Source organism: Anomalospiza imberbis, chromosome 4 (assembly GCF_031753505.1).
Source record: "Anomalospiza imberbis isolate Cuckoo-Finch-1a 21T00152 chromosome 4, ASM3175350v1, whole genome shotgun sequence".
In the NCBI taxonomy this organism is placed as follows: Eukaryota; Metazoa; Chordata; class Aves; order Passeriformes; family Viduidae; genus Anomalospiza; species Anomalospiza imberbis.
In genome coordinates, this window is record NC_089684.1 from 39,354,516 (window position 1) to 39,377,907 (window position 23,392).

Consider the following 23,392-nt stretch of genomic DNA (forward strand, 5'->3'; position numbering starts at 1 on the left):
ACTATAATAGGAGTCTGAAAAAAAACTGCATACAAACTAAAGTACCAACCAAGACATCCACTTCAGCTGAATACTACTTTGTTCTGGGGATGGAGAAAGGAGGCAAGCACCCTGATCAACAAGATGCCAAATGCCTCACTGAAACCACAACCTACCCTCAAAATTCACCAGTCAGTAGCTTTGCAAGGGCAGAAAATGAAAAATGAAAAAACAAAACAAAAACAAACAAAAACCCCACAAATATGGAAGTTTTCAGATTAGAAAGACAAATAAGTCTAAAACAAGAGGAGTCAGATCCTATGTAAAATCTTTTCCAGACTTTGAAGTTCCACAGATTAGGGTTTAGTCAGTGTGTGTCATTTACTTTTAGTCATTTTCTAAAAGAGAAAATCCGCCCTTATTCTTTAAATTAGGCACAAGTACTACCAAAAGTATAAACAATCCAATAACACAAGAATCTTCTCCCTTTCCAATTCCCTGACCCACAAATACAGTTTCCCTTTAAAATATGTAGTTTACTGCTAATTAATCTTCCTTGAAAATTTATGCAAGGCTTTTACAGTGTTTCTTAAAGCTTTTCAGGTAGGGTGCATTTTCTTATAGCATTATTTTAGCATAAGTAAATTTGAAGATAAAATGAGATATAAATCAACTTACCTTTCATAATAGTGCATTAAAACCGAATAAAAACCCCACTGTATGATATGGTCACTGGTGCCTGGCCCCAACACTTTTTAAAGGCAGGATTTTTCCAGTTCAGCATTTGTAGCACTACTTTATCTTCTGTGATTCCAGAACAATTTAAAAGAGTAACTTCATTTACTGTTAAAATGCTATTGACTCTAGTGAAGGGAAGCTGGGAGGATTAAATCAATGAATAAAACCCCAAGTAATTTCTTGTCCTGTAATAAATATGAGCATAGACTGAGCAAGATAACTGAAATCTGACCAGCACATCAAAGTTATGTGTTAACATTAACTGAGGGTTTGCTGTTTCTCAGCTCATCAATACATTCCAAGAAATCTCTTCCTCACCTGGTACATCCAATAAACATGGTCAAAACAAGATCTGTTGTCTCTCCTGTTGGACCACAAATCCTACAGCACAATAGTAAGCAGAAATTAATCACCTAAACTCCTCTGCTCAATTTATTAAATGCCGCATATTAAGATTCCATCCTCCTGCCTGGATAAGCAAGCCTCTTTGGTCTTTGAAAAAAAAATGAACAGATAAAGAGCTGATTCCAATTACATCTAGACTACAACTAGAGTAGTCTATTTTGTAGTGACCTGGCTGCAGACTTGCTGCAAAGTTCTGACAGAATGCTCAGGCTTTCTTTTTTTCTATGATCTCCAAGACCTGAAAAAGAAAACAGTAGGAAGCTGGGGAAAAGTTGACAACCCAGTGCTCAGCAGCTCACTATATTACAAATTGATTACTATCAAGAATAAATACAAGATACAAATATAAGGTCACAGAAAAAGTTTGAAACTGCACAAATATTACAGTATTGCAAGCTTCAATAGCTACTAGGACTTGTTTATGACCATAGACATGAAATGTGCTTATTTCAAAACCAGGAAATTAAGATTTCTCTGGAACTGGGATTGCACTGCTAATTAGCACTGAGTTAATGGCTAAGGGACAGACACACACTAATAAAAAGAACGATACTTATGGCGGTGTTTAATCCAAGCCTAAGTGTATTCTAACCAGCTTCCAGCAGATCCACATCCCCTCTGATTGCAGGATCAGAACATGTAATGTGGGTTTCCATAATGCAATGGCAGGTGAAATAGTTACCCACCCAGTCCTGCACATCCTAAATGCTACAAAACTTTAAACAACAGCAGTGTGCAAACCAGAATTTATTCCACACAGCTTCAGCAGCTGAACTTGGTGAGCAAGAACTGTGTTTCACATAATGTCAGAACCTACTGGGCAGCAGGGGGAGTATTTGGCTCAGAACTACACTCAAAATGAAGGAAATCATGTATTACAAACATTTCACATCCCAAAGAAATCAGCCAAGAGGCACATGAAGCAGAAAAGGAAAACAATATAGCAATACTATCTATGCCAGAGTTCAGTGTCAAATGACTGCCTACTATCAACTTCAGTGCTGTGATATGCACCACAACATGCAGCGGGTTAGGTATCAGCAATAAAATCTGTAAACATTTTACAATAGCGCATTTTCATTCTAAGCTGCAGAAAAGTGAAAGTTGCACACAATGAAAAAAATAGAAGTGTTAAGATAAACAGCAACAGAAGGAATAGTTTCTCATCCCCAAACAAGGTATTCTGCTGGATTTTTTTCATAAATGCTTCAAATTTGATGCTATAAAGACTGAGTTAGGCACCTAAGCTTACACTGCCTTTGCAAAAGATGACAGGTAAAAAAACCACCTTCAGACAGGAAGCCAACTTTCTTCCTGTTGTTTAATCAACAATTACTAAAATTAAAAGGCTTCTTTCTTCTTCACTAAAGTAATGATTAAGAGATACACCTTTAGGACAACAATTTGTATGGCAGGAGTATATTCTGTGGCCTATTCTATGGGGGAGTAGGACAACGCAGGGAAAAAGTGTTTCATGCAGGAAGCACCAAGAGAGGCTGCCAAAAGTGAGTGTGGGCTTCTCTTACAGCAATGAAATGTAGGTAAAATCCCTCCTGCTTGATAAAAATTCCAAAGTGTCATCAGGGGAGGAAAAACAAAAGTAATGATTCTTGCCATACAGGTAGAACATATGAAAAAATGTGTAATAAAACTTCTTTGTGACGCCCCCATCTTTTTCCCCCCCAGAAAGAAGAGTATAAATACACTAAACAGCTTAATGACAACTTATCAGCTCTCACCATCCATCCCAACTCTAATATTGGCATTCAGATAACACTGACACGATGTGCAAAGTCCTCATCTTTGGCTGTATTGCAGCAGTAATTCTCATGACTGCAGCTTATGGAGCACCTCTTAAGAAGACTAAATTATCAACCGCACAGAAAGAGGCATATCTTCAAGCTTCAATAATTGATTTAGCACTCCTGAAAGACATCGACAATGTAAGTGGTGGTTTTCTTCTATCTGAAGATTCATTTGTGTTTGGTTTCTTCTATGTAATTTTTTCAGAAAAATTAACTTTTCCCCCTCCTTCTCTACAGAATTTTCTTGACTTTTACACACCGAATGACAAACAGGTGAGTTTGAGTTTTCTGTTCAGTTTTAATTCAATTTAGGGAATGCAATTTCTTAAAGAAACTTGGTTTTGCTTTTTATTCTCAAGCATTAAAAGGCTGCCATGCAATATTATCTCAGTGCCTCTGTGTGGTTAGTAACACAAAATGAATATTTTGTATTCCTCCGGCTTAAAACATGCTTGAATTGTGGTTCATGAACAATTTAAAGATGGTGTAAGATTTGCAGGAGGCAATACTGTTAACTCTTAACACAGGAACAATTCTGAGAACGAAACCAGACTTAGATATAGATTAAAGCAGTATCCATGTGAAATCACCCACATTTTATCTAAACTAGAGGCAGAGCCACTGGTTGGTCCTGTTTAAGATGCATCCCATCAATGATGAAACTTGGTTATGTTGTACTTAATTCTCTTCATGAATACAACTTAACCAAGCCCTTCTGGACACATAAGCTGCACATCATGTTGTACAGCACTGAGGTAATACCTGAGGCTTATTCCCACAATACCATCACTGTGGTCACCTCTCTCTGAAGCTCAGCACATCAGCGTGCAGTGAGTATTCCAAAATACAGCTCTATCGCAGACAGGCTGCTGATCCGTACTACCTTTCATTCAGCATGCAAACAGCCCAATAAACAAGAGCATGAATTAGTACTGGGAAGTAGTTAAAAGCTTTATACAAGTTATCTGTTAGCTACTTTGAACCTCTGGCAAGTTTCTAATTCAGAAGATTTCTCACTTAACAACACTTTTGTTTCAGTATAGATTTAAAGTCAGATTCTGCAACCACTTCCTTATCTGTGTCCCTTTCTCACGTGCTGACAGCATTAAGACCTGGCTATCTCAGAGCTCTAAGTCGTAAATGCAAATGTTTGGGGCTGATCAGTAAGGTATTGTCAGTGAGTGCCTGAAATAGCTTGCAAAAGTGTGTAAAGTTATTTACCTTGTTCAAAAGCCAGCTCTGATGCAGACATTAGATACAGCAACTAAAGTGCACCAACTAAAGATGCCTCTAGGAGAGGCCACCTGTTTGCTAACCCATGATTTTCAGACAGCAACCAGGAGTAAGGCTCTCTTCAGGAGTAAATATTGCAGCTTTGTGTCCCCAAGAGATTGCAACACTTCAAGTGTCTTGCAAAGGTTACTCACTTTTCAAAACCTACAGAATTAAGGCCTCATGTAACATCCCCCAATACAACTCTGAGGTCAACAAAATGAACTGTAATACACTGTAGAAAACAAAGAGCTCAGTTCCTGAGATGAGGGTAAAAAACCTGGGGAACTGAGATTTTGAAAACTGGAACGCGGAAAACAAGTCATACATATAACAATTTTGCTGACTGTTCTAGGAGTGCAATCACACAACTCTAGCATGCTTCCTGAAAGAACTGAAGGTCTTGAAACAAGATGTGGAAGAGGAGGACAAGCAACTCGTAATAAACATTGAGAAGAATCTTGAGGATTTTATGGTAGGCAATATTTTACAAGTGCTACCAAAAAAAAAAAAAAGGAAATAAAGCGTTTCACCATTAGTGAAAAACCATGCCAGAATCAGCATGTTCATGCATCAAAATGTGTTATCAACTCATGAAATACAGGGTTTTATACAAAAATATGCTAAGATTAACTATGTGAAAACATCTATTTGCATGGTAATCTGATACAGTAAAATAGATTTGAGCCCTACTGCTCATACAAGCCAACATTTAACAAAACATGACGTTTTCTTTGCTGAATCATGCAAAGCATCTTGTGCTGACAAAAGCTTGCTTTTAGGAGCATAACAAATATTTACATAGCAATGGCTTCGAAAACTCTGCCAGGTTTCAAAGAAGTTTATGACTGGAGGGCCCAGGGATGAATGTAGTACACCCTGACATACTACTGAAGTCCATAGCCTAGAGATCCTTGTAGCATTTTATGAGTACTCCTCAGGCTGCAAACATTAAGGGTTCTTTTTTGTTAAAGGAAAATCTTTACAGAAGTTGATGTATCATTGTTAAACCCAGCTAGCAAGAAAGTTATCACAAATCAATGAAATTCCCTGTATTGCAGGACCCTGATTTCTCAAACCCGACATGCAAGAAGTGTGAAGCCAATGAGAAGAAAAAGTTTCCTGAATTTCACCAAGAAATGACCAGATTCCTGCAATCTATGCAGAAAGAAATTGTATAACCATTTTTATTTTTACTGCTACATTATTTATTGAAATATTTAATTCTGAATAATTTATATATTTTGCCATGTGGCATACTACTAGCTTGTTGTCCATTTTGGGACCACTAAATGTACCTAATGTGAGTGCTAAGAAAATCTGTTCTAAGATCACACTTGATCCTTTCTGTAAGCCCTAGGGGCTCAAAGTTGTTTGGAAAACTTATTCATTGTCACTTTGTCAACAATCTGAGACAACTATTTATTGAAAAAGCTATTAAAAGATATTGTGGATTATATTTAATAAATGTCATGGACATATAAAAATCATGTCTAGAGTCTTCTTTGTTATGATTACTGTCCTTTTTACGGGTGACTTAATACTCTAGTTTTTTAAAAACACACAGAAGACCCCAATGAAGCATTCGGCAGCATGCAAGTGTGCAGGTACCAGACTCAAAGCAAGACACCTGCAGAAAACTTTTTTTAAGCATTATACAATGCCAGTTTATGCTGGCATACAGCACAAGGTATAGAGTACCAAATTGCTTCTCCTCAAAAAAGAAACCTTTTTTCTTGAGCTGTACTACTTAGCTACACAAGCTTCCTCCAGGACACATTCTTCTCATTGGTGTAATAATAATATATAGTTCTCAAAATTCTTCAGAGACAGGGAAGCGCTATGAAAATAGTAACACACCAGAAATAGCAACTGTGCAGGTAACTGAGGCCCCAGGACAACAAAACTGACATGAAATTGCAGATGAATGTATAAATCCATGTGAACACACTGCATTGTCAGAAATCTTTCTGTAGAACCTCAGAAACGTCCTTACTCCCAACGCAGATGGACTCAGTAATGTGACAAGGAAACAGTGAAAGAGCATTTTTTACTACACAAAAGCCCCAAGTCAATACTAACAAGGCAGGCTATAATTGATGAAAGTGAGCCTACTACAACAGCTATCAACTATCGTTTAAACTTTGATGTGCTTTCCTGGTGGGTGTGGTATGGAGTACTTCATCTTACACTTAAAACCAGACTAACAATGGAAAAAACAGCAGTTTCCTTGCATGCTGCAAAGAGAAAATGGGCGTTAATGACCGCTTTCTGCCAAAACTGGGAAATACTCACAGCGCTGCAGTCTGTTTCTCTACTCACCTTCTCTTCCCACAGTGAAGGAGCGCTCTGTCCCCACCCACAAGGACTCAGGAAAGTAAATACTGTCAGTCACCTCAGCCACAAACAGATAAGCCCCACCCTCTCCTCAAATTAGATGATAGTAATAACAAAAATACTTGAACACAGTAGGACAGAGAAGACAAGAAAACGGGCAAGAAACTTCAACTTTGGCAATCTTTGCAGAAAAATCCTCTTTACATAGATTCCTTCTTACTCCAAAAATTCTTAAATGCAGCATGTAGAAAGAAAGAGCATCATACACAATACATGGCTTTTTCCACAAACAAACCTCTTCCAGCATCAGTTCAGACATTTGTCTGTCAGCAGTGTTGTGGCAGTACTGCCCCAGCTTTCAGCAACCAGAGAGAGGGCGAAGGAGCAGTTTTCATTAAACACAATTCTCTTAATAAATAAGGCTTTATTGTTTCCTTAAGCACAAGAGCCCTCAGCTTCGGCAGTTCAGTAAAACCTACCCTGGAGTCAGTCTGTGCAGCTGGACATCCCACGTGGAATAACCAAGACATTTCCTAAATTCCTGAACAGTAAGTATTAGGTAAGGTACTAACAGTCAAACAGTTCAGAAAGCAGGAAAGGATGGTAAAGAGATAATCACCCATGTATTTATATGGAAAGGCAGAAGCTGGAGCTCACTAGCAATTTCACAAACACAAGCAGTGTGAAACTACATACACTTTTTGTGGCTTTTGGTCTGCACAAACTGCTTTGGAGTTGGGGTATTCTGAGACAGCTGCACATTTACAGTCATGGAAAGAGGAGGCTTTTCCTGTCCTGGCTCTAGTTTTGGGGATCACATCACTTTTGCACAGTAGCCACAATCTGCTGTGGATTTTCAAAAGATGTTCAGGCTGCCTTGCTCCCCCATGTAGCACCTCCAGCAAGAAGTTCAAGACACTTTTTCAAAGAAATACTTGTATAAAGACTGCTGACACAAAGAGCTAGCTGGGGTATGAGGAAGGTGCTTGTGCCATATATGGTTACGTCTGTCAAATCTACATCTAATTACAGGTAGGTCCACATTCTTAAACAGCATCTACAAGATCAGCTTCTGTATTTGCCTAAGCTTTAAAAGATATCTTTAGAGAACAAGGATGTTGTTAAAAGCATCTGAAAATGCATAACAAGGTGAACTTTACTAGACTTATCTTTCCCCTATAAGTAGCAAAAAAACCACAGAACCCCTAAAAAGAGTTATCAAAATTGATTTCCTGAGCTGCCTTCTCCTGCTTGCTTGCACAGCTCTAGTATCAAATTAAGATGTTTGACATGTGCCACGAAATGCATGTGACACAACAGGGGTGTGTGCATATGTGGCATGTGACATTTATGTGAGATGCATCTGAATGTATGAAGTCTGAGATGTGGTGTGACATGATAGATGCATGACATCAAGCAGAGGCAAAACCATCTGTGGGATTGTTTTAGCCCCAAAACCCAGGGGCACATGGCAGCTAATACAGAGAGATAGGGAAACACAATTTGTACCTGAAGGGGATTTGATTTCTGGGTGAGAAGTCTGTAATGTTGAATTGTGTAACACTGTACATATTCTGTGTCCATCTATGATAGACAGAATCCACAGTGATGGACTAAATTAACAACTGACATCTTGGAGGGAGAGCCATTCACTATGGAAATGAGACCTGTGTTCCTATATAAGAAGGATGAGTAATACTCTGGCTCCAGGCAGGACAGGGTTAAGTTTCTGCAGTATCCAGGAGAGAGCACAGCCAAGCCACAGAGGTCATTCTGTATCACCTCACATCATTACCAGGGATGAAGGAAAGGGATCCTCTTCCAGGGAGGATTTCTTTCTGGTTCAGAAAATGGTGGAGGGAGCTGTCCATTACTGTCTATTTTTGGGGCTTCTCCCCACCATGTGCACCATCACTGTTTCCAGTAAATTCTTCTTATCTCAACTCCACAGCCTTTCCCTTTCTGCCTCCAATTCTCTCCTCCAGCTCACTGCAGAAGGAAGGTGAAGGGAGAAACAGGGGAGTAGAGAGAGCAGCATTGGAGAGTCCCAGTGGGGGCATGGAACTGGGAAGTACCATTCCTAAAATACACTGTGTGTCACTCCAACTGTGTGAGTCAGGTACAGCTCCAGGAAGTGGAAAGAACACTCCCACACCCCACCCCATATCCATGTGTATATCCATTCTTCCCCCTGGAGCTCAGTTCTTCTCAAGCATGGAGGGGAGAGGCTGAGGTCAGCCACAGGCTGCTGCTGGTGGTGCTCACCTGCCTCTGTCTGCTCTGTGCACATCTGCATGATGCACACCTGCTCTGAGTGCCTGGACCTGCTGGGAATACAGCCCCAGCCTCAGCACTGGAACTGCAGCACTCTTGCCTCTCTCAAGTTTGTAGGATCACACATGTTGTAATTACTGAAGCAGCCGAAGAAAAACCCGGACACAACATCTCCATCCTTCCATTTACTAGCTTAGTGCATGCTGCATATGCTGCTACTAAATCAAAGAACAATCCAGGTAAAAAATTGGACCTATGCTGCTGCCATCAAGTTATTGCTCAAGGACACAGTGATCATGTCCAGCCAAACAACGCCTTTTCACTAAGGAGTTCCTTTTCATCTCTCTTCCTAAGGCAGCACGTAAGTTCCATGGAAATTTCAGTTTGTTGTTCAATTAATAAAATGGCTGACTTACTCAAAAAAAGCTCAGTACTTCTACATATTTAAGGCTTCTGGGTCAACTACAGGAAACACCTTGGGGCTGCTACCTCAGCAGAAGACTAAGTCCATACAAAAAAAAAATCCAGAAGTGTATAGAATGCAAACACACGTGTGGTATGCTATGTGTAAGTCATATTTGTATGTCACTTCCCAGCATCTGTATGTATGAAGGTATAGCTAATGCATTGTCAAGGATATTTATTGAACTTCTAACACCTCTACAAAAAAGCAACACTGTCCTCTAGCCTGGAATATGATGGCCATTCCCAAGCATTCTTAGGAAACATTACATCAAACAAGCAGTTCCATACGCACAATAAACCAAAAATCAACACATAACACCCCAAAGTTAAGGGAGAGTAACAGAAAACAAGGGAGCACATTAGCCAAAAAAGGTCAAGGATCAAGTAGTAACAAGTCAGCGAGTTTCAACAACTTGTGAATCGAGCATAAGATCATCTTGACAGAAGATTCTACATATGATATTAGCTGGAAGAACAGATTAAGGAAAGAAACAAACACCAGGAGAAGGAACTCCTTTGAGAATCCTCTAACACTAAGAAGGTGAAACACAACTACAGCACTACGCACACTATTCCTGATGTATGAGAACACTGCGTAACTCCCCACTTGCATGATTTACAGAAATCACAAACATAATTCCAGTGTACTGTCTAGCTTGAACACACCAGTGCTCACAACACCACAACAACTCCACACATGGCACTTAACAACACCTTCCCAATGCTACCATGTTCTTACCAGGACTTAAAAGAAGTCAATTCCCTTGTGACAGGCACCATTTTCCAGGTTACTGTGTATGCAGACAATTTCACTAGGACTTTCAGTGCAGTGATAAAGTCATCTTCAGTGCAGGAGTCCAACTCACCCGTAAGCATTAACATTGATGGGGTTTGAGGCAAACCACAAAAGCTGAAAAAAACTTGTTTCTGGAGACTTCTATACTAAATTGCATTATTTTCTTTCTTACAGCTTTAACACCTGCATAATGCTTTAAACACACTATCAGAACCAGTAATTATCACAAGACAGTTAAGTAACAGCTGGTCATTCCAGGTTTCATATTTAGAAGTACAAAAATTCTTTTTAACTCTTCCAGCACAAACAATATAAACTATAAGCTACTTGGCAGATCCACACTAAACTAAACTCTCAGCAAAGGATGAATGCCTACAAATAAAGCACAGACTGTCCATTTCTTTTTTTTTTTCCTGAAAGATGCTCACATTAGTATGTTTTTTAAAGAAATCCAGCTTTTACTGATTTTTTTTCTTTTCTGTGTGCAAAGTTATGAGAAAGGGAAGAAAAAGAAGAAATCAATATACAGAAATCCTGAAACCATCAGGAAAACAATATGTTAATTTCACAGGGTGGGGATCTGTAGCAGTCAGGGTCAGTGAGCTGAAATGAGGTGGCACTGGGGGGCAAAGCAGAACAAAAATTTACAAAGCTGTAGGTTACTCCCACCTATGAGAAAACATCAATTTTGGGAAAAGACTGAACTATTACAGGTGGTTTGATAACTGCATTTAAGCTGACAAGAAGCAGTTCTGGAATTGTTTTCTTCCCGTAACAACAAACTTAAAGTTGAACATTTTACTACTCAGAACTCTATTTACTGAAACAGATCATTCTAACAGACTTAACATTTAATCAACCTCCATCAAACACTGAACTGTTCAATATGTGGAGACTTCACAATCCATGATCCATAACTGTGGTCCTCTAAGTAGCTCTGCAGTAAGCTTTTAGCTTCTTGATACAACTGAGATTTAACCTAAAAGAAAAGAAAAACCTTGAAAAAATCTCAAGAATTACGGTTACAGAGATCCGTGTTCTTTACCACCAACATGTAATAAGCACAATCACAAACACTGCAAAAATTATACCTCTCCCTGTGTCAGCTCACCTTTGCCTCATGGTATGTTGCAAACTGGAGCAGGTCAGCCCGTCCTGCTTCCCTGGTGAGCATCCTGAAGCGGCTGAACATGGCAGCCTTGCACAGGCGGCTGGCCAGGCAGGTGCCGCTGCGGAACGGGGAGCTGCGGGCAGAGCGGGGAAACAGGGATGGAACTCAGGAACAAACGCACTACAGAGAGATGCTCTGATCCTTATAGGGTTTTCCCCTCCCTCCTAACACTTTGTGAATGCCATCACACTGGAATCCATCTCTATTAGAATCCTAGTTAGTTTTATGCATTGTGAAAGCTAAAACATATTCACTACTACAGGTAATGGACTACAGATATCTTCACTGAGAGAACTGTTTTGTTTGGTATCTTGGTATCTGAGAACTTAAAAGATCTCTAAAAATTCACCTAATCACAGGATGCTTTCAGTGAACACAGGAGAGAATTTCTCTCATAGCTTAAAAAACTGAATACTCCAATAAACCAGCACAAACCCATTACATCCAACAAAATTATTTTAAATGCTGACCTTTCAGTGGTTTTCCCACTTAATCCATCCACAACCTCCAGAGATGCATCTGACAATGTCCAATTCAAACTAAGTGACCACTGGTTTAAATCTGTTTGGATTGGTAGTGCAGCTTTCACCAAGTAAATATGAGATCTATTGACTAGGTAATGCATGGGAAGCTTTGAAATAAGTTCATCATCAAGACGATGCTTTATAGTTATGTCCAGTCCTTTTGTATCCTTACAACTTCCATTTCCTAGTAAAAAGGACAAGATCAGCCACATGCAAGTACATCAAATTAAATAGTTAAAAATGCAAATTTTTCTGCATTCTTAATCTGTTACAGTCATTTTTTTTCCCATAAAATTCATGTTTGAAAAGATCAGTTCAATATTCAATTCACAGAACAAAAATGATTTCCCAGTTTCTCCTCCAGAGGCACCATTATTTTCATTGGATGCTTTCTTTTTTTTTGAAGCACTGTTTTTCACCAACTCTTTATGTTCCCTGCTAAAACAGAACTTCAACCTTTCAGACTAGAAAATATGTTAAGGAGTTTGCCCACATTACTTCATATCCAACAGCATTTCTGACTGCCTACTAAATAAATACACTTTGGTCCACTGCATCTCAAGGAACAATTCTGTAATTCTTCAAAGAATTTGTGGTTTAGTTCATGCTTTATAAAACACAATCAAACTGGAATACAAAAACACACGAAGCCCCCCCACCTGCAATTTGCACTGAACATACCCACAAGAATGTTGCTGATGTACACGGGTTCGATGAAGTGGCTCAGCAAGGCGCCCTGAAGACCAACCACCTCCCACTTGGTCAGTTTGTCACCAGCTGACATGCTGCTCACTCTGACAGTCTTGGGGGGACAGCAAACAGCCAGGTAAATCCTGCCTTCTACAGCAACGTGCAGACTCAGTTCTTCACTGGCTTCGTAAGCAGATATAGACTGGGGACCAAGATGCCTAAGGCAGGGCAAGAGAATGGATTTCAGTGAGAAAGCACTCTGATCAGAGATTACAATAAGTGGTATCTAATGCTGTTTCTCGGGAAAAAAAATAAAATCAGTAGATCTAGGCCTTGTATTATCTTCAATGTGTGTAATTCTTAGAAACACCAGATTGAGCTGCTTGAGTGCCTAGAATACCAAAATCAGTATTTAAATAGGAAATAGCCACCAGTTGTGCACACATTAAAAAAAATCAGCTGCAAACAATCTGTCACTTTTTGTCTCCTCACACTCTTAACAGAAGTTACTTGTGAAAAAACAGCTGGAAGGTTCTTGAAATCACCTTTAAAACATAACTCTGTGATTCAAAATATTTAAATAAGATATAACACCTAAGGGAGACAAAACAGTGGCTGTTCTGAAGCAAAACACCTTTTTCCCTTGGTTACAAAGGGGTAAGACATCAAAGCAGAGCCTTTTGTTTCAATTCAAGGGTTTCTGTACTCCAGTCTTGTAGTGCATACGATGGCATTAAGTCATTGCATCCACTTGCTCAGTGGTTAAATTCATTATCTATTAGTATTTTAATAGTATCTTGAGAAAGGTGTTACCAGGTTATTGTCTGTAATAAACAAAAGCTCATCCTATAACCCACGTAGAAGATTTTTGTATAATCATATTGAGCTGTATCACATATTTATCACTACTACTCTGTACTATAATGTTCCCTAAACAAAATAAAAATTAATCTTCCACTTTATCTCAGGAAATGCCACGGTACTTACACCTCTGATTTTAACTGAGCAGTTCCTTTTGGAAGGTGGTTCATGTAGAGAGAGAGAGTTATATTTTGCTTTAAGGTAAGCAGCTTCGAGCCTGGTGCTGTGCAAAATATGGATCTCTCTGCCTTGGCTGGATTTTTGTTATAGAACAGCAAAAGATGCCTGTACAAATATCTAAAAGAAAAATAAATTATATATTTTACACTATATATATATGGATTTTTTTTTTTTACATAACTACAGAATTCAAGTGCAGAAGTGAAACTGACAAACTGGCCACAAGGGAAGGATTTGCAGAGACATTCTCACCTGAGCAGGGAGCGCCTGGCAGTGACAACAGCATGGCTGTCGTGCAAGAGCCTCCCACAGGACTCGAAGCGCCGGCTGTAGTTGCATTCTCCTGTCCCCAGAGCTACCACCTCATGCTGCCCACCTAAAACCAGAGATGGTGGTGGGTTCACCTGGCTGCCCACCAAGCTGCTCCCAAGTGCTCAGTGCTCTGTGGGAACAAGTTTCCCACTCCCCAAAGCTCACAATCAAACCAAACTTGCCCTTTTCAATGATGAAGGCAGCCAGGGAACTGCCACAGCTTTGGTACTCAGGGTGTTGGGTAGTCAGGCGGTTAAACACTTCCTCAAGCGTTTGTGAGAGTTTTTGATAGATATGTTCTCCTCCTAATTGAAACAACAGAATCCAGCAAGACACAAATTTGCAGGTAGCAGAAAAAACAGACATGAGCAACTTGCCAAATTATAACCCTGAACACATGGTATAAGCACAACCACACGTTTTTTCAGGATTCTGATGATCCTTGGGATTTAAAAAAGCTCAAGACCACCCAAACACTTGATGCTTTTATCACCCATTATAGTAACAACAGATACAGCCCAAATATGATCACCTACTGCACACTAGCTCAAGTAAGGACAGAGAATACTGCTTCTATTTCTTTCACCTGGACTGGTGATAGAAATTCAAGCAACTCTACTGAATTCAAGCAATTTACTCAAGTTGTGTCCTTTTGTAGAACCGTCCTAGTAATATTAGTTCTTACAGCCTTCAAATATGTTTAAAACCTTATTAACAACAGAGAGATCACTTACCATATTAAAACATGAAAAAATTTTAAAAATAAACTATCTGCCGAGCAATTTGAATCAACAGAGGAAAACCAAGACTATTCCTTACCAGTCCTTGAAACACAAGCAGAGTTTTCTGGAGGTTGAAGCTCAGCAGGAGCACAAGGAAAATCTAAGAATTTAAGAACATTTTGAAGTGGGATGGACATGCCTAATTTCTAAACACGAATTTTGCACTACTTGCAGCAAGTCAAACTTTCTAATTCTCTATGAACTTCCTCTTCTGATGCTGAAGTCCTTGTAAGCTTAGAATGATTCAGACAGCAAAACTCAAAAGAAGATAAAGTATAATGGCAACTGAACTCTGCTGAAAGCAGTATCTCAGTGGGGAAGTCTTTTAACCATAAAAATTCAAACCCACTTAAGATGTACTTCATGTTGCTGCACCTAGTGAGGAGCAAATCAAGTGCAGCAGCAACTAATTCATTCCTCCAGTATTCCCGGCATCAGTTGATGCAACTCTTAATACACAAATGAGAAAAATAAAGAACAGTTTCAGAACCAAACTACAGATTTGCCCCAAGGAATCAAAAAACCTGATAGAGGCCAATACTGCAGCATTTAATAAAACCACAGATGTTTTCCATAGGACACTATTAAGCCAAGCATTTCAAGTTCTAATTAGGTGTTGCTACAATATTTACCTGAATCTTCAAAAGACTTTACCCCTGTATTCAAATTAAGTAGATCAGCAAGAGCCAGTTTAGCTGCATTTAATTTAGATTCCTTCTTGTTCTTTCCCAGCCCAGTCTTGTAGCAAACACCATTTATCACAGCACAAAAGGCAAAATAAGGCCTTATGACATCACCTTTAAGGGAGAAGAAAAAAGCACACAATCAGTGAAATTATTTTAAGGCGCTTCATCCATAGCTTTATGTCCTTATACTAATCCTAGAACAAATACAAGACAAAAAGACAATTTTGACCAAGGAAAACCCTCATCCCTAACCTCCCCAAAAATTTTGGCAGTTTTCACTTAATGCACTCTTCACAAAGTTCTGTACAGCCATAATTAAACACAATTCACCTGATCGATTTCTGTAGCACCTCATAATGAGAAACAGCTGCAGAGGCAATGAAAGAGCAGCCAAAACTCAACATATGTGGGGGTAGTGCAATCAAGTAATAAAAAGGTTCAGCTGCATCAGCACCAGCAAATCAACTCAGATACTCTCAAGGATAAGCAAATACCACTTTATTTAGTAGCAGAAGTGTTTACCTGCCACACTTGTTTCTTTCAATTCAAGCTGCAAGCGGTGCATTTTGGCAAACAGATGCAAGGCAGAAACTGAGTTTATTACTCCATGTTTGTATCTTTCAATCAAATCCAGGTCTTTCTGTGAGGGAAGGGCTGAAAATATGGTGGTGTCAGCTCCTTTAAAAAGAAAAGGTCCTTAAAGTTAAGGACAGAACTGAACACACTCTCTGAAAATCTGCTTACCATAAATGCTTTTCAGACGCTTCTTAAAAAAGCAAACCAAAATTTACTGTAGAGCATTACTGCTTTGTACTGAACTCTACATTAGCAACAACAGCAATTCCAAAAGTGTCTACATCCTCTTTTAAAAGTATCAAACCTTTTACTGTAGTAAAAAAAAAAGTAATCTCTGAATATAGACAGATATTTTACAAAAAAATGCAACATATATTCCCCCTCCCCTCTCTTGTAAATCAACAAACAAATCCAAGTTGCTGATGGCAGATACCAAACAGTGCAACCCTGTGTGTTTTTCACACAAAGCCGGGCAGCAGTGGGGACTCCTTGATGTAAGACTCTATCAAAGGTTCAGCAACCACTGGATGGATGAAATCATCAGCTTCAGGGGGTGTGATATAACCAAGCACAACCACCTCCCAGCCAAGAAGTAAAAGAAATTCTCGCTTTTAAGCGTCTTAACAGGTGCCTTTACCGCAACACAACTACTCAAAGTGATACAATTCAAAATACATCCTGGGACATCTCAAACTGCAGTTAAACCCTTCCACAACGTTATTTATGAAAACTCATGCAGTAGAACATATTCTATATTTTGTCACTATACAGTACTTTTTAACTTGAACTTTATAACTAGGTAATGCTGCAGAATACATAGGCCACCCCACAACAAATGGCTAAAAAACTTCCAGCACAAAAAGACTTTAGAAGAGGAGGGACAAGTTTAAGGAGATGGCAAAGAAGTCATGTAAGAAAATACAGCAATAAGAAAAAGCAAAGTTACTTTCAACAGCATTAACAGCCAACCCCGGTGTATAAACTGCAAACTATACCTGGATTTTTCATCACCTCTGTTTCACTGCATGTCATACAAGGCGGAGGATTCAGCCTTGCAGTCACAGGCTCGGAGAAATCCTTTGAAACTGGCCGTCTGAGAACCTTGGGGGGCAAAATCTTCTCAGGTGCGGGGTCGAAGGCGAGCATTGCCGCACCCTCAAAGGAGCCACTGCTGCTCGCCATTTCCGACCGACCTAGGGAAACTTAACTCACGCTGCCAGTAGTAAAACACCCTGCAAAAACCCAGCAGCCCTCATGGTCAAGCTATTTCACAGGAACACCAGGCGCAACTCGCCCAAGGCTGGGGTAGAAGCCAGACCCGGAGTCCACTTCTCCCTTTTGTCAGGCCACCTTACCTCACGCTTAACGCGGCTCTGCCCCTCGAAGGACGCACCAACTCCTCAAGCCACCTCTCCTGAGGGAGTGAGGCGAACTAAAGCAGCAAAGCTCATCTCTCTCAAGTTTCCAGGACGAGCCCTCGCTGGAGCTGAAGGGTTTGGTACCTGCACCTGCTGCCCTCGTCCCTGCTGCGGAGGGCTCCTCAGCGATCACACCCCGCGGGCAGGCAGAGCACCCCTGAGGGCACACGAGGCTGGAGCAGCCGAGGACCTGCCAGCTACCCTGAGGCCACGGCCTCCGAGAGCCGAGCAGTCCTGCGGGCCCTCAGAGCCGGGGGCGGCCCCTCACAGCCCTTCCCGCCCTTTCGTGAGGGGCGCGGCCGAGGCGCGAAGCCGCAGCTGTGGCCGAGGGAGGAGCTGAGGGAGCAGCTGCAGGAGTGAGGCCGCCGCTAAGTTTTGCCCCTGTGCTGCCGACTCGGCTTCAATAGCACCTCCGGCCCCCTGCTCGCTTTCTCGGGCCGCTCCCACCGGGCAAGGGCGGTACCCGAAGCCGCCACAGCCGTCAGTGACCGGGAGCAGGTCCTTCCTTAATCCCAGCGAAAGCGCCGCGTTCCCGCTTCTCGGGTCGGGGCGGCGCTTCCCGCCTTCCGCCTGCTTCCCGGGTTCCCGGCGCACGGCCTCTAGGCTTTACATCACTTAAATCAAAGTCTGCAAAGTTACACTTAAAACACTCTTCTTCTTGTTCAGCTTCCTTGAGCAATACAAGAAAAAGGTCCTGTACAGTAATTAAATTTTATTACAAGTGTAATAAACTTCATGGTTTTTAGCACTAAGGCAATCACAGTTTCATAAGTTATATATATATATATAATTTACACCAGTCTACATTGAAAAATCAATTACTGGTCACATCAACGAGGGGTTTGTGTTATGGCAAGTAAAATTTTAAGAAAATTCACAGTTAATCTGCAAGTATTGTAAAGATGCAGGATCATATTGCACATCATAAAATGGACGCTGAGGAGCAGATTTACAGTGTTTCAGCTATTCCTTCACAGAATATACATTGGTCATCATCATCATGCAATAACTTCAAATACAGAATGGTATCAAGTACCACAGTAAACAGTTACTCACAATGTAAGTTTTAAATAGAGTAGCAAAAAGCTGTTAGGTTTCTCTTTAAACCATATTTAAGTTCTTAAAATATAATAAAACACTTTGATAAAATCAAATGGAGTTAGGGTTGTCACATTGTACTTTTAATATTCTTCTTTGTCTTTTCCTTTCTTTTCCTTTTCATCTTGTAGTGCAGTACCAAGTTTCTTTATAAGGACTGACAAAACTTTGTCCAAAGGATCCATGACGCCACGCTGCAGCCACTTAGGAATAGTAGTCCTTGCATGGTGAAAGCCCAGCTTTTGGAGGATGTAGTCAACACCAACAGGATCGATTTTTCTCCCAGTCCAGGATATTAATCTAAAAAAAGCAATAAATAGAAGACTCAGTTTTGAATATATAAATACAGCAAACAGGCATTTGTATATACAAAAAAAAAAAAAAAAATCAATTTTCCCCAGTGTTACTCGTAACCAACTTAAATCTAACAGGCATTGTTTCGAACCTGATTTAGACAGATAAGTTCAAGATGATCAATGGAACATCCTCTCAAAGGAAGAGGACATTTAAGGAAGTGAAAAACCTGACTGAAATGATTGAGTTTAAGTTTACTGTATCCTAATTCAGAAGAGTCTCCAACAATGCCTTTAATCTGCATAAGTTCTAACCCAGAAGTTAATGCACTGCAACTAAAGGTGTTTCTTACCTGAGCGTGGGTTCCAAATGCCAAGTATTGCACATAAACTCCCTCCAGTCAACTGTAGTGTAGGTAATGCTTTCCTCTGCCTCTTTGTCAGCGGAGCTGCCCTCAAGGACACCAACAGAGTTCTTCTGCCCTGGACGAGCAGCCAGAATACGAGGAGGAAAAATTGCTGCAAAGGGGAGAGAGGAAAAACACCAGTCAGCCATGAGCAGCTCACTTGGATTATTTTTGTACACAGTTTAAATAAAACAAAAGCTTAAGTCTCAACAAGAAGATAACCACCTCATGTTTCCAGATTTTCTGCAAAAGGCCACATATTGCTTAAGAATGAACATGCCAAATCTGAATGCTGCAGAAAAGCAAATCATTCTGAAATCAGAAAATTGCATGTCTTGAAAGGACTCCATCGATGAAAGGATTGCAAATAACAAGAATAAAGCTTTCTAAAAGTTTTCATCTGCCTATACCATGTTATGAAGAGAAAGTTAAACACCAGGTGTCAAAATAGGAGCATGATTATGACTTAGAGTATTTCCTGTCAAATAATCTGACAACTGCAGATTGTCAGACAAGTGTTACTTCATGAACAACAACTCACCTTTTTCTTTTTCTTTTAGATAAGCAGACACCAAGTCATGCAGAAACATGATCAGTTCGGCATCCATGGTCACACAGATGTGGTCTGTAAATTCAGTTACCACACTGCATTCCACCTTTGGTTTAACACTTGTATCTACAGCCAGATAAAAATAGTATCAATACACTTACAAGTACATACAGTAAATCTAAAAGTACATAGAATTTGAATGCAAATAATTTGAAAATAATATTTTTCATTGAACCAGCAACTCTTTAGAGGAAGTACCACAGTTAACATTTTAATAAATATAAGGAAACAAAGCCCATGGAAACAGCCAGTGTAGCTGAAATGCTCATATTAATTTCTCTTAGTAAGTTTTTTTCGACAACAACAGTCTGTACCCTAGACCTTCACTCTCTCAAAATAATTCCCTCTACATTTTACTACAAAATGTCTTTTCTTGCAGATCTGCAGCAATTCTCATATGAAATCCTCTTATCAGCACAATACTGTTGCCTTTAACTCCTAATTCGCAATAAACAGTTTTTCACCAAGGAAAAACAAATTATGTTTTACTGCACCTTGTAATGAAGGCTCCTGGGGCTCTTGAACATGAATGGATTTAAAATCCAGCTGCATCCTTGGCAATGCAAAGATGGTTTCAGTTTCATGGTTGTAACTGGAGCCACCCCTGAAGCCACTTAACAAGCTTGAGCTTTTCACTGTTGTGCTGCTCTCTGGGTTGTTGGCATCAACATTCCGCAGCAGGTTCAACTCTACAGGAACAATGGGAAATATTAAATTATGACAGGGCAAATAAGTTAAGAAAAGTCACTTGTAAAACTGCTGCTGTATGATTATTGAGAAGATTTTATCTTTTATTCTGCTCCCAAAAGTGTGGCTAGAAAAGGTCAATCAAATTTGTTGTTCATACACTTGAGATGTAGCAGTTTTTCAACAGCTCCATCTGCAAGCAGATCAATCCCCAGTCTGAATGAACCTGACTCTAACCTTCATTCCTCGTGGCTGTCACATAATTGAACCATTCCTTCACACTGGCAACTCCATGGGGGGGGTTTTCGTGGCGGCGCCGCGTTATCTTTGTGATGGTGGCCATGGGGCTTTCCAGGGCCCCACAGGGCTTGGTGACCATGGTGTTATGGCCCAAATGAAAGTCCAGGGTTTGAACAATGTACGTGGAGTGTTCACTGGTACCTGCATTGAAGGTGTGGGCAGCATGGGGTGGGAGAGGAAAAAAAAAATGAAAGCAGCTTAGTGAAGGTAGTGGAATTTTCTCTTGTTCTCCTACAGGTATTGAACATGAATAATTAGTGTGCCAGTAGAATAAAACCTAGTATAAAGCTTGAAAACAGAGAAATCAAATCCTCAGTAGCTACAGACAATAAAAGCTCACAATATTAAGACAAATATAAGCAATAAGGTCATCAAAATTCATCATGCAGCTAGGAAGGACTACACAAGTACACAATTAAAAAGCCAGGCAATCCACTCAGCAGGCTTCTTATCAGGGACATATCCAGTACACTTGAAAATGTACTTTATTCCACAGATAAAGCAAACTGTGGTAAAGGTGTGTAGAGAACAGATTTTTTTTAGATAAGTCGTATGTTTTTGGGAAATATTCTTGATTCAGAATAAGAATACATTAAGAAAATACATTTTTCTTTGATTAATTCTTATGTAATAATACATTATTAAAAACTCATTTAAAGAAATTTAGAAGAATGAGTACACAGTTTAAATTACCATCTTCCAAGACTTTCTGGGCTTCTGTCCAAAATGCGATATTGGGTTCTTCCAGGTGAAATAAGGCCCATGATTTTGAGCGGAAATTAGGTCCATGAAAACAAGCCAGGGTCATATGGTTCCCGTGCAGGCTCATGGATCCTCCAAACTGCATCCCATCTTCTGGCAGTGGCATCTGGAACAGGGATATGTGGCACCCAGATACCACCTTCAGAACTCCTGGCCAGTGGCGATGATGGGCTGCATCCAACACTGCAGAGCAAACATGAACAACAAACTTCAGGCAAGATACAAAAAAAACCTGCTAGGATATTTATATTTTTAGTAAAACATGGAATTACGAGTGATATTTTCTTATCTGTTTTACTGACACTGTCTCCTAGGTAGTTTTTGCAATTAAAACATTGCAATTTGGAATCATATTGTTTTTTGGTAGCACTTACATTGCTCATGTGAGGTTCTCTCTAAGTTGTTTGCCACTGTCTTGGGAGGGAGATAAGGAACAGGTCCCCACGTGGACAGAGCTCGCTTGCTTGTATCAAACTGCTGAGTGAAGAACTCCTGGAGTTTCATTCCTATTTTTATCAGGTCTGGTGTAGTCGACCTTGAAATCATCACTTGGAAGATATCCCATTTCAAGTCCCCATGGACAAATATCTCACTAGATAGTAAAAATAGCAAGAAAATTAGCAGTTAATATATTCCCTACCGACAATTAAAAAAAAAACCTGAACAATCAAAACCAAACAATGAACCCTTTGCCTTCTAGCAGACACATTTCTGGTTAGCAGTACTGGACAGAAGACATTTGACATGATCAAACATCATACATTTTAGCATCTTAAGGAAATATTATTACCTTTTATCTGTCATGCTCGAATCCAGATTGTTATACAGATTAATTTTCCATTCATCCTGCAGTTTAAGATCAGCATTACTGAAGATTCCCATTAGGATACTGGATCCCATGTAGTCAACACGTGCTTCAGTAGAACCCATAGTAATTTCAATTTTATGATTGGGCTGTTGGTTTGGATGTTCAGAAATATGAGCTGAAATACAACCAAAGCAATAAAGAAATACAGAATTAAAGAGATGAAAATCAGTTTCTCCAGTGATACCACCTTTATTGACTGGAGCACATGCTAACAGCAGGAGGCTTTCCAACTTACCCACCATCTCCAGGGTGTTAACATCTATGGTACCTCCAACAACTCCCCCTCTGGAGTCCAGCTGGGATCTTCCCAAGCCCACAGACATGCTGATTTCCCGATCTCTGCTACTGCCCACAGACAGACGGCCCTGACTTTTCAAGCCACTGGTGGTCCACCTAGAACAGAGGTGAAAATAGACAACTTTCCAGGTTGCCAAAAGAGAAACTGAGTATCATCTACTGGAAAGCAGTAAATAAGGTGGTTTATGTGACTTCAGGATTAAGCAATTAAGTATTCATTAGGGTATTCCCAGTTCAAAACTGAAAAGGGTGGCATTTTAAAGCTAAAAGACAGACTGTTACCAGTCTGTAGGGAAAAAATTGGCTTTTTTCCCCCAAACACCACTACCTGTTAAAATATGCTTGACTGTATTTTCCACTTACGTAGTATTGCCCATTACATTGCTCATATTCATTTGAACATTTAATTGTTTCAGGTTCATAGCAAACACAACCAGTGTTTCCCACGGTGTTCCTTGCTGGCTTCCAGCTTTATTTGACTTATTAAATGGAGTCGATGTTTTTGAGATAGTATCTAAACAGAAAAAAAAATAGACAAAAATTTAAATTATTTCACATGCTAGGGAAAACTGGCAGAATATATCCATGAATACTGAATATATTTGAATATTACAAAAGGACTGACAAGCACCATATTTATTAAGAACACAAAACCATGAGAGAAGATAAATGAGGACTAGAGGATTTGCAATATGCATTGCTTTAGCTGTCACAGAAATTGACTCACAGGGAAATTTAATGGAAAATATGCTAACAACTTTCATTCATCCATTTTAGGCATTTTCCCTTCTCTAAGCCA

General features: G+C 39.9%; 3 protein-coding genes across 12 annotated transcripts in view; 1 reads left to right on the forward strand and 2 right to left on the reverse strand.

Moving 5' to 3' along the window:
• Positions 1–2,675: 2,675 nt before the first annotated feature.
• On the forward strand, positions 2,676–5,380 carry LOC137473323 (interleukin-15-like). The gene is made up of 4 exons (XM_068189202.1): positions 2,676–3,011; positions 3,165–3,200; positions 4,555–4,674; positions 5,261–5,380. Exons 1-4 carry the CDS (start codon positions 2,907–2,909, stop codon positions 5,378–5,380), a joined length of 381 nt encoding a protein of 126 aa, XP_068045303.1. The 5' UTR covers positions 2,676–2,906.
• Positions 5,381–10,557: 5,177 nt separating this feature from the next.
• ADAD1 (adenosine deaminase domain containing 1) lies at positions 10,558–17,470 on the reverse strand. Its single transcript, XM_068187951.1, has 12 exons — positions 17,356–17,470; positions 16,849–17,046; positions 15,800–15,973; positions 15,224–15,388; positions 14,629–14,691; positions 13,992–14,114; positions 13,750–13,873; positions 13,444–13,614; positions 12,448–12,674; positions 11,713–11,950; positions 11,183–11,315; positions 10,558–11,050 (listed from the first exon to the last, which is right to left on the reverse strand). The coding sequence occupies exons 2-12, from the start codon at positions 17,033–17,035 to the stop codon at positions 10,937–10,939; spliced, it is 1,719 nt and encodes a 572-aa protein (XP_068044052.1). The 5' UTR covers positions 17,036–17,046; positions 17,356–17,470; the 3' UTR covers positions 10,558–10,936.
• Positions 17,471–17,963: 493 nt separating this feature from the next.
• The window catches only part of BLTP1 (bridge-like lipid transfer protein family member 1), an 86,866-nt gene continuing 81,437 nt past the window's right edge, over positions 17,964–23,392 (reverse strand). For all 10 annotated transcript variants that reach the window (XM_068187940.1, XM_068187941.1, XM_068187946.1 and 7 more), the window contains 10 exons: positions 22,957–23,107; positions 22,532–22,689; positions 22,219–22,411; positions 21,803–22,020; positions 21,360–21,611; positions 20,604–20,807; positions 20,174–20,368; positions 19,611–19,745; positions 19,016–19,181; positions 17,964–18,669 (listed from right to left, as the gene is read on the reverse strand). In XM_068187940.1, the coding sequence (XP_068044041.1) occupies positions 18,453–18,669; positions 19,016–19,181; positions 19,611–19,745; positions 20,174–20,368; positions 20,604–20,807; positions 21,360–21,611; positions 21,803–22,020; positions 22,219–22,411; positions 22,532–22,689; positions 22,957–23,107 (1,889 nt within the window). In that variant the 3' untranslated portion in view covers positions 17,964–18,452. The remainder of the gene's footprint in view (positions 18,670–19,015; positions 19,182–19,610; positions 19,746–20,173; positions 20,369–20,603; positions 20,808–21,359; positions 21,612–21,802; positions 22,021–22,218; positions 22,412–22,531; positions 22,690–22,956; positions 23,108–23,392) is intronic.